Raw genomic sequence first — 12,039 nt, 5'->3', positions numbered from 1 at the left:
TATATATATAGTTTTTCTCCAATGCACAGCAGGTCTGACTTTTCCACACTTTTTGTTGTGGAAGTTGAGACTAAGAAAAGAAAACTCAAATTAGCCATTAGCTGGAGGACGCTTCTGAAAGTCAGAGGAAGCTCGGAGATGGAAGAAGTAATTTAAGAGATAACAGGAAGACTGGACAGAGTAGAGAAAGGTGGCCTGTTTATTATTACGAGCTTTCCATCTCTGTCATGAAGCTGCATTTAGAAATGTTGTCAAATCTCAGAATTACAGTAAAGATCTATAGTCTGGAATATACACACAGAGCTCTAAGCTAGCCACATGAGCTAATTTCTAATATTGGATGCAAAAGCCTGTGTACATTAAAAATGTATAATAAATTTAGAGGTAAACTACAAAATGGCTGCCCATCAAATTTAAAATGATGAATTTGTATTCAGTGAAATGGTCTGAGTTTATTGCAATGCACCATTAAACCACCAGAGGGCGAGACGTTTCCATTTCTTTCCTGCCGATAGCAAACTAAGGATGCACGGATTCACTTTTTCATTTCCGATACTGACATAAGGTTTACTATCGGCTGATACCGATCCGATCTAGAAAAACAGAATTGACTTAATGTTTCTTTTTAAACAGACATATTTGTAATGAATTACAAATTTATTTGATGACTCTGCGCCAGTACAGCAAACTTGAATACACCAACCGCTTCACAAGCTCAAACAAACATGTAAAAACAACTTTTAATGTTAGGAATAAAACAGCCAATATAAAATAAATAATAAAAAAAACTGAAACTGACTAAAACAATAGGTTTTAAAATAAATAGCAACAAACCTTCATTCAAATGATTCAAAAAGAGCAATTAGGAATACTAAATATAATATAAAATAACGTATAATATTGCTCAGAGAACAAAGCATAGAATTAGACTGAATAGATCTCCCTTTTTGGATCACAGACATCAAATCTAGAATTTTTTTCAATATCGGGACCGATACAGATATTAATATTGGATCGGTGCATCTTTATTTTTCACCTGGATGGCACTTTATTATCACAATATTCATAAAGTTTCAACAATCTGACACACAGCCAGTGTGTTTAAGTTAAACTGTGTGTAATTTAAAACATGTTCTAATGTACAGCAGACATGTCTGTCTTTTCCAGTCAGTTCCTCTCGGCTCTCTGTGAAACATCCAGATAATTTAGCTGCCGCTTCCTCTTTGTTCTGTCTTTCAGCTCTGTCAGTGGCGGTAATGAAAAGGTCACAGGTGAGCTCAGCTCGAACCCTGCAGTTGTGCCACTTACAATATCCCTGGGAAGGCACCAATTAGCTCCAGCCCCACTGCTAGCTTGACCCCTCGCTCTCACCATTGTCCGCGTATTCGTGCGCATGCCCCGCAAGTTTTCCACCCTAAAGAAAATATTGACGGTGTTTACAGGAGGCTTCACACTGGTGCGGGCCTGGTCAATAGTCAGCTAGAGTGAATGCACCTAATCAGCTCAGCGTTGCAGCTACTTGTTTTTTTGTGAACGTGGAGCGCTTCGTTTGAGGCGATGGACTTCTCCGCAGGTCATTAGACGGCTCAGATCTGGACGGACCTGGGAACGTAATTCTGTATTCGTTAAAAAAAAGAATAGCAGACTGAGAGTCGGTATGCATGTATTCATTTTGTTGCAGTCAGCGTCTCCTAGTTAGATTTCCATATGTAGCTTTTATGCTAGTGTGTGCGCATGGTGGTGTGAAAAATGTACGTCTGAGCTGTGACTGAGAATGTGTCAGCTTTACTAGAGTTTGGGCATGTGTGGAAGTGTAATGCATGAGTGAAAATGACATGCCCGAAATATTCTAAAAATGCCGTAAGTTGGTGGGGGAGGGGTCACATGACTCTGGGCCGCCATGTTGACCTTGTTTCAGGGAGAGACAGAAATTCAGAGAGACGAAGCTGGGTGCTTAGTGGTGCAAATCAAATCCATATTTGATTTGCACCAGCACTCAGGGCAGGAAGATGATTGGTCTGGAGGTTTTGGCTGACTAAATAACACATACTGCAGGTTTCCCCATCACTAATGGACTTTATATGCATGCAAATCCCCCAAAAAAGGACAAAAAAGGGGCAAAGTATTTGCAGAAACTACTTCAGAAAATAGGCACTACTACTAGCCTAGCGGGTAAAATTAGAGAGATTATTTCTGATCATGCATTTTGCAATACTTTGATCATGGGCTGATTACAATTTCCCTTTAAGAATGAAAGAAAAAAACAACTTTTTTCCAGTAAATGTAAATATCTCAAAGGTAAAATATTCATAATAAAATAAATTAATGTTCCTAAAAGAGTTTAAAGTTACAGGTTTTCATTGATGTGATTTATCTATCAAACCGTGTTTAAATGTCTACAATTTAATCTGTTTCTAGCATCTTATAAGTGTTTAGCAGGATTAGCACAAAGAGCGTAACTAATCTAGGGTTGAAATGATTAATTGGATTAATCACAATTAGTTACTGAAATAATTGTCAATTAATTTAGTAATCGATTAATCAGTGACTACAGACTCAAAAATAAAGGCCACTTGCTGAAAGAACAACATATTCAGATCAGTAATTATGCCAAAATTGTGCAAAGACATACATACATTTTGCACAATTGCAGAACAGATTTTTGGCAGTTTAATCTTCATTTAGCAGGGAATAAAAGAATAAAAATAACAATCCCAACAGTGCGAACCATTTTAGGGATTTTTAAAGATCATTAATTGGAATTTATCATGACAACAAATCAAAATCTCATTTTGGTAAGATATTTATCGCAATAATAATAATAATAATAATAATAATAATAATAATAATACATTTTATTTGTAGGCTCCTTTCTGGAAACCCAAGGTCACCTTGACATAAAAACAAGCAAATTATAAAATACATACCGTTAATAAAAAACATAAAAACACAAACAGGATTTATAAGACAGTACAAAGATAATTAAAGGTTGTATGATAGTTCAAACAAATGGGTACAAATGGGCAATACATAACAAACGGTACAAATAACTCACTTTCCTTTGAGAGTAAAGTTTTTTACCAAACACTAGTGACTCTGTTATTTAACAGCAAGAATCAAATTGGAAAACATGCAACTAAATTAGAATCTGTCTGAATCTACTGAGCCAATTTCTGTATCAATCAGATCTGCTTGGCGTCGAGTCGACATTGGTTGTGTATTGGTGATTAATAAATAAATAAGTTGGGTTGAACTGGGCTACAAATGGCAACATTACAGTTTAAAAAAATCCATCACAGTTAACAGAGAAAGGGAAATAACTAGTTGCTGTAAATGCTGTTTGTTTTACAGGTACATATTTAAATGCTGTTTGTTTTACAGGTACATATTTGAAAAATTGTGGTATATGCTAAGAGAATCTGAAACAAGCAGAAAAAACAGTTTGAGCTGGAAAACAGGAATAAACAGGAATAAAAACAGTTTGAGCTGGAAAACAGGAATAAACAGGAATAAAAACAGTTTGAGCTGGAAAACAGGAATAAACACTCCGGTGACTCATAATTGTCATCACTCAGAGGACTCCTCGTGAGGTTAGCTCCTTAATTAAAAAATTCAATTTCCCTTTCATGTTCTTGAAATTGAAGTTAAGATTTGTAAAAGCATGTTGTGTTTTTGCCCGTTGGTGCTCAGTGCGTGTTTACCTTGGAAAAAAGTGACGTCCTTGACTAGTCCCGGCCCAAACAAGCCCTCCAAGATGCTTTCAAAGCCTGTGACAGAAAGAGATGAGATGTTAATGTCTGCTCGCAGATTATTCATCAAAACAACAAATAAGGTGAAGTGAAAAAAATAAATCACATGAGTAAATGCAAAATGCAGTTATAAAATGAATATGATTAATTTATCAGAATGCAAACCAAACCGTCATCCATCATTTACCGTTAGCAGGTTTTTAAAGTGAAATATTTTGTTGTTCCGCATTTTTAACAGGGAGATTTTCTTTCAAGAATATTATTCAAGATTCTTAGATTTGCATGTTTGTGTTTTTAAAAAAACGTGAGGGGGAGACACTTTTTAACGTCTTGTAAAATTGGTGCTAATCAAACCACAACAGTTTGTTAAATTTGTGTATTTAAGTATTTTTTTATTTCCATTTAGTATCTTATTTCAGGCTGTTTTTTGTTGCCCAATTATTTATCTATTTTGTATTAAACATATTGTGTGACTTTATATATGAATATTTTTTAATGTAGTGACTTTATAAAGTAAAATAAAATAAAATAAAATCTCCCCCACCACCAAAACAAAAAAGGAAAGAAGGAAAAAGCAGAAAATCGTCTGCCATATCGTTACCATGGTATTTAGAAAATATATCATGATATTTTTGGGGGGGAATATCGTCCACCCCTACTGCCATCAGAATATTGCAATCAGTGGAAATGAGTCGTTTACATCACAGCGTCCCAATTAAAAATAGTCTGGACTTAAATTAGGCCAATCCAAAACATAACTTTGGCCAGACATTACAGCCAGGAACTAAAACAGAGCAGAATGCATCGTCTGTAGCGTACGGCAAATCGTCCAGAGCAGCATGAAACCATCACACCACCACCGTCATGTCTGACTGATGGTGCTATGGTGTCCTTTTTTAAATTAATGTTTTAGTTTACACAGCAGATGTAAAACCACTTTTGACCAGGTTCACCACTGTTTCATTTTTGTTTCTCTTCTATTCCTCATGTTCAAGTAACATACTTCACACTGAAAACCGATTCTGTTTTGGTGATTTCTTCATTTCATAGGCGAGTCAATGATCAGACAAGTCGTATTAAACTAAAAAAAGGAGTTAATTACAGTTAATTCATGATTTAAAAAGAAAAAACGTCACTTTTTCTTTTTACACAGGACAAAATTGCTTTTATAATTTAATAAATGAAAGAATCTGCATTTTGTGGTTCCTCATGTTTCCTGATAAAAAAAAATGTAGGTTGAAATATAAAAGTAGAACAAAGAAGGAAAAACAAAACCAATCTGTCAGGAGGCAGACACTTCTTCACTTGTTCACTGCACTTTATGTGAATTTTTTTCTACATACTAAACATCTAAACAAACAAAACATATTAAACCAATAAAATAAGACTGAAATAAAAAGTACAGACAAATCAAACAGAATCAGTTTTTTCACACAAGTTAAGAGTGTGCACATTTATTGTAAACACACACAATAAGCACAAAAACCCAAACAGACGAGAAGAAACACACAAACACACGTTATCTTTCTTCCAGCTCTTAAAGCAAATGAGTGCTGTACCTCTAATACACCAAGCTAATGTCACTCACTTTTTATTAACTGTAAATACCCTCAGTCTACTGTTGCTTGGCAACAGCATACAGAGAAACATAAATACATATTGTAATTTTCAACCTGAGCCCTCCCCCCGCCTTTCCTCTCCACCCCCACCATATCCTCCCTCCTTTAAATGGAAATGGAGGCAGACAGAAGAGGAGCAGAGACAAAGGCTGTGTACATGTGTGCGTAAACGTGTGTGCATTTTAAGCAGGCAACGGAAAGGTTAACGGGGCACACACACACACACACACACGCACACACACACACACACACACACACGCACACACGCTCTCAGAGATAAGTTACACATAGTTCAAGTGCAGCTGCTTCTAAGTGCGAAAGGTGAACGCCTGAGGCCGTTCCACCAAGAAACCAATGCCTGCATAAAAAATGAATTTTTCACTTATAAAACCGTTACAGTTCGTGACAACACACACACTTAAAGCTCAGCTGCTGAAGCGCTAACGGCGAGCAAAAGCGACACAAACTCAACGACTGATTTTCAATTGGTTTCATATCAATAACTGGTTAAAGGGAAATCCACTGTAAAGGTGATCTGTTTGTTTGATTAAAAAAAAATTAATCCTTTCAGATCGATTATGATTTCACAACTGGACATTAGCTAACGTTAAGGGAAACTGGCCAAACATTTACTTGTGTTTAAAGTGCGATTCTATAGAAAGTGCCGTCTCCTCTTTGTTCATATGGAGCGAACACTATAGATCTGCTCCTCCCCCATACGTTACCCTAGGCTGTCAATCAGATAGGTATGATGCCACAAACTGCTTAAATTTACACCCCTCATAAAACATTGAGTAGTTCAGATGTTATTAACGGCAAGTCTCAGTGAAATACAAAATGTAGTTTATATTTTTTAGTTTTTCCACGTCCCGTCATGGCATTTTATATGAACCAGCTGGTTGCATGCATGGTCTCTGCAAAGCCGCCCTGGAGATGTTATCCTGATTGCTTGATTGGTTTTATTAAATCACCGTTGCATCTGGTATCAAAATAGAAAGGATGCATTAATAAAATATGAAATTGTGTTTGTATGACCTTCAACCTTTTGGATTATTTATATTGAGTGTATACGTGTGTGTGTGTGTGTGTGTGTGTGTGTGTGCGTGTATGCGTCCTCTTCTGTGTGGACTTGGTGTTATTTTGACACCTGGAATTGAAAAAGTGCTACAGACCTAGCCGCAATCAACTCCCAGAATATCAAGGGGCTGTTGGCATTAGCTTCTGGGGCAATAGGGAGACAAACACCAGGGACCCCCAGTCACTAAGACAGAGAAGCACAATGAGAGCTGCAGGGTGTCCACATCAGCTCCCAGCAGCAGAACCACTGAGCAGTGGGAAGGAGGAACCCGCCAAGCACCTCAAACCAGCAGGCCAGGCATAGAGCTGGACTATAAATCATAACATATATATACTGTGGTAGACATGGTATCAATATCAGTAGAAAATATGTCTAATAGAATTTTCAGTAATTACACTGAACTCCAATCCAGAACTGCAAAGCATTCTGGGAGATGTAGGCAGAGAAAAGGCTTCCAGTTAAGCAAAGTTAGTGCCATTGTAACCGCACAATCGGTACCATAAGCTAATTTTCTCATGTTCTTAAAGAAATACTTATAGGAAGGTATTTTTATTTCTTTATCTTCTTAAATGTCATTGTAATCGATAAAGTAGTATATGATTTAAAGAGAATCACAAGAAATAAAGATTAAAAACGGTTTAACAACATTTTCCACACTGGGAAAAAAAATCTGTACAGTAATCAAACATAAGTAAAGAGAGTAAAATATTGTTCCCCATGAACACACGAGATATAGTCTTCTACAGTTTGATAACATCTTATAGAAGAGGTGATTATTGTAAAAATAAAGGTGATTTTTTTTTTCGTGTCCATGATGAGAGGGTGGAGCTACAGTCAGGTTGTAATCCTATAGTCCCGTGAGTGCGATACACAATTTTCTATTTATAAACTTTGAGCTAAATTAAGACAATTATTATTCATTAATAGAATTAAAACATTGTCTAGAAAAATCGGTTTTCTTATAACAAGTATTTTAATTAGTATAAATAAATATGTCACACTTTGTCGGGAACAAATCGTGTGACAGCAACTCACTCACTCACTCTTTGGTTACCTAGCAACTCACTCACTCTTTGGTTACCTAGCAACAACATGCTGAGTAACCTCCACAGCTGCAGTTTCAGGTTTCGCCACTGTCCCTCATAACTGCTTAAAAATAATGAAAAAACAAACCACAGTTTCAAAACTGTGGATGAAACAGGAAAGGACACGTCACCGTTAGCAGTATTTCAGATATGTAAAACAAAAAAACAATCAATAATTATTGATATTGACCCATATGAAATGCTCATCGTGATATATTTCTCAGCCATATCATCCAGCTCTATTGGTGGAAACCCACCATGCCACGACACGACCTAATTACCCACACAAACACTAAAACATCAGCGGGGAGCAATTGTAACCCAGTGTTAGAACACAAGTAAAATGAATAGATGTTGATTTAATGTCTCATTCCACAACGAGATTAAAAAGTATTTAAGTTTAAAAAAAAAAAGAATGTTTGTAAATATGTTCTTAGATATTGATTTAAAAAAAAGTGCTAAAAATCTTTTAAACCTGTGAAATATCCCTTTAATGATTGCTTTTAGTGACATTTTAAACAACCAATAACTGGCACCGTCTATTTCACATCAGCCAATCAGGTTGATTGTCCCGCCCCTTTAGCTGCAGCGCTGAGATTTAGCTCAGATTGCGTCTAACTCCCGTGAGAGCTGAGAGCTGACGGTTGTTCCGTGAATCCCATGTAAGATTCTGTTAAATTCTACAAAGAATCCTGGAAATTGATCTCCAAAAGCTTCTAACAGCTGACGCCCAGAAAAATCCCTGGTAGTTATATAGCATTGAAGCATCGGTCAGGTTTTTTTTTCTTATGGTGCACTTTTGAAACATTGTGCCAGAGACATCAAGATCAACCTTACAAGAACTTGGATGGCGAGCCGCAGCCCAGAGGACCAAGTGAACTGGTAGACAGTGACCCGACTGGTCACCAGCCGTGAAACATAAAAAAAAAATATTTCACAGACATATTGGAAAGACTAAACACACTTTGAAAGAACATTTGACAGACACATAAGACTGGGTTATTTTTTTAAATTATTTTTTTAAAAGCATGCAATTTTTGTTCATTTGTACAATGTGGATCCACAAAAGTTGTTTATATTAAATTCTACTTTTTTAAAATTAAATTCTACTTTTTTATATACATTGTGTGCTCTCCTGTGTTGTTCACACCTAGGCTCCCCCGAATTTAGAATCTCCTGATCAGGCCCAACTTACTTATACTTTTGCAGTGTTGGTATTGCCATCTACTATTAAAGGTATTTAAAGTAACCCTTCTTGTGGGTTACACAATGGTTCCCATGTTCAATGTTGGCCACTATATTTGTGACAAACGGTAAAATAAAGTATTCCATGGTACTAGCCAGGTGCACCTATGACAGTGTTATTAAACATTATCAGAAAATCTTCTTGCTTTGCTTAAACATAAAGGAAAATATAAAAAAAACAAGAAAGCATCTTGATTTCCATCCAGAGGAATGGCATATGCAAAAAAAGTACTTATTTTGGCTTAATGTTGATGTAGAAACATAAATTTAGAAGCCCCATGATTGTTTTTTGATAAACATGTTCCAGAGTGATAAAATCTAGTAATAACACTGACAGAAAACATTGTGCTTTTGCCACAAGCATCGCATCTTTCTTCTGCTTTTGGTTAGTTTTCATGCCAGTGTTACGGCGCCACTTACAGGTTACTGTGCCACGGTTTTTGGTCTTTTTTGTTTGGATAAAGACATTTCTGGAAATAATGTTTCTTTAAAGATGACAAATCAAAAGATTTGTATGCAGACGTACGGACTGATTTCATACATAATCAAAGGGAAACACACACACTCACACACGCCCAATATCTGTTCCCTCCCTCCACATGCTGCATAATGTGGTCAAATCCATCCATGCATACAAGGCAGATTCCCTCAGACCTGCTCATGCAAGATTCATGCTAAAAACAAAGCTAGCTTTGATAAAAGCAATCTGAAACTTCAAAGACTTTTCTAAGGCCTCCCCTTTTTCCCTACTTCCCAGATGCACAGATTTACTATTCTTCTTCTTTCATGTCAGATGCAGTAAGTGGAGTTTTGGGGTATCATTATGCTCTGAATGTCAAAGGCTCGGTGCTATTTGGTTGACAATTTCTAAAAAGTGACGAGCTGTTTTTTCCCAGCACTGGTTCCAGTGGAGTGGAGGAGTCTTTCCACTACTAACGCGCTGCAATTGGACAAGTGAGATCAGGGGATGTGATTGGACGGATGAGATAACAAAATGATGACAAAGTCTCTCGAAGCCGGAGGCAAAAAGCTTAGGAAATGTAGGTCAGTCAGTGAACACACTCTGGGTCCGAATGCATTTACACTTGAGACGGGAAGAGGGGACCACACACACACACGCACACACACACACACACATCAGCGATCCAGTGCAAAAACGCAGGGAAATTTGGACTTTTTCATTCCTTCACACATTCTTTCTATAAACGCACAGCCGAGTCACCTCTGCACAAACGAAAGGATTCACACACAGAAAAATACATTAAAAACAGAATCCAAAAACAGTCATGGGTGTAATCACATGACGGCGAGCTAATCCACGTGCAGCCAAAAGGACAAAGTCAGAACATGTGAACATGAATGGCTTCAGCTTCTACTAACTATCAATCTAATGCGTGTTACGTTCTTCTTCTCTGGTCACGTCAGAGTGTTTGTAACTGGAAACTGAAGTCTTAATTCTCACATGTATGTCCGAACACAATTAAATTAGATCATCCAAACTAGATTTGAGCTCCGTAAAAGAAATTTTCCCACCTAAAACCAATAAACCTGCCAGTCCTTACACTGCAAAACCACAAAATCTTACCAAGTATTTTTGGTTTAGATTCTACAGGAAATATCTAAGTAAACTTGAAATAAGAGAGAAAAAACATACAGGTAACTTCTCAGCAAGATAAAGGAGCTGGTTTTAAGTCAATTATTCCCCAATATTGATGAAAAAGTTGGCAGGTTATTTTGTTTTCTTGTACCAAAATATTTTCCCATGTTGTTAGTCAAATAATCTGCCAATGGAACAAGAACTTTTTCCTCAATATTAAGGAATTGTTGACTTATAACAAGCTCCTATATTCTGCTGAAAGTTACCTGTAAGTTCATTTTCTCTCATTTCAAGATAAATAAGAGAAATTCTCTGGAAATATATTTCCAGTAGCAACTAAACTAAAAATACTTGATAAGATTTAGTGTTTTTGCAGTGCTTCTGTGAGAACTTGGCTTCAGGTGCTGCTCTGCTCTGAAGCATTTTATGGTCAAAAGAAATAATACCGATAAAGACTAATCAGATTAAACTGATTTAGAGACTAACAAGGAGCACAAACTGATGAAAATCTAATTCAGAAGAGGATTTTAAACACAAACAGTTGTAGGCGTGTCAAGAAACAACACTCAACAGTTTCTTACAGCAGTGGAAAGAAGGCAAGAGAGAAAGAAGGAAAACAGCAGAACCATTTGGGAAAAGATGCGTAAAGCAGAGAAAAGTCAAACAGAAACATTACACGAAAATATTCCCACATGAATAAAAGAATAAATGCTTTATATCAGCCTGGTGATGATCTTAACAATCAGGTTATAATCTTAACCTGACAAGAATATACCAAAACCACGTTGGACGAGATGGATTGACATTAAAACAATCAAAATGAAGACGGGTCACAAAGCGCCGCCGAGGTGCTGTCAGGAGCGCAGCAGACGCCAGAAGGAGCTTCCACAGCGAGCGATTATCACGAAGCCCAGAAATAAAGATAAGTGGCTGAAGCTTGGCGCCCAGCTCCGAGTATGTTACAGACTATTGAGTGGCGAACAAAATATGGAGCACTTTGAGAAAATGGCAAAACGTAAAAAGAAAAAGAAGAAAAAAGAGATGGCGTCAACTGAAACACTTTCAGTTTTTAAAATGCATCTGACATCTTTAACAACTTCTGCAGTCCGGTTTTTATCACTCTAAATCTAAACTTGGAGATTATCTAAAACACAGGGAGTTTTATTAAAAATATTTCCTTTCTTGCTTAAAAGTTCTAATTTTATGTTTATAAAAATATATCTAAAATCATTTTCATCTATTTTAAAACAAGTTCTTATTTCTTGCTTAAAAGTTATTTGTAGGTGAATTTTGTCTTATTTCAAGTGTATTAAGATATTTGTTCTAGAAAATAGACTAAAAACATTTGGTAGGATTTTGTGTTTTTGCCGTGTGAGCATACAAGCTTGAGATTTGACATTGTTGTAATTTTTGGATGTCAGACAGCTGAGCTTTCTGTGTCTTTTACAGAATTCAGAAATAATAATAAAACTCAAAACATTCTATTACTATTCTCAAAACATGCTGCACATTTTCTGATTTACCTTTAATATTTTTTTTATTGGCAACTGCATGTTGGTCTCATTGTAAAATGTAGTTATACCGGCTGTTTTATCAAATGTCCAACTTAACATTCATTTACAGATATATACTTTCAACTTCAATAAACATTTGATTTGATGCAAAT

At 36.4% G+C, this 12,039-nt stretch overlaps 1 protein-coding gene across 2 annotated transcripts in view; it reads right to left on the bottom strand.

Annotated features, from left to right (window-relative positions):
* The window catches only part of lcor (ligand dependent nuclear receptor corepressor), a 104,536-nt gene that overhangs the window by 30,288 nt on the left and 62,209 nt on the right, over positions 1–12,039 (bottom strand). For both annotated transcript variants that reach the window (XM_008418327.2, XM_017307632.1), the window contains exon 2: positions 3,702–3,767. In XM_008418327.2, coding sequence (XP_008416549.1) covers positions 3,702–3,767 — 66 coding nt within the window. The remainder of the gene's footprint in view (positions 1–3,701; positions 3,768–12,039) is intronic.

This window comes from Poecilia reticulata, linkage group LG1 (genome assembly GCF_000633615.1).
Source record: "Poecilia reticulata strain Guanapo linkage group LG1, Guppy_female_1.0+MT, whole genome shotgun sequence".
Taxonomy (NCBI): Eukaryota; Metazoa; Chordata; class Actinopteri; order Cyprinodontiformes; family Poeciliidae; genus Poecilia; species Poecilia reticulata.
The sequence above is the reverse complement of the archived record's forward strand: the minus strand, read 5'-3'. Positions and strand labels throughout refer to the sequence as shown.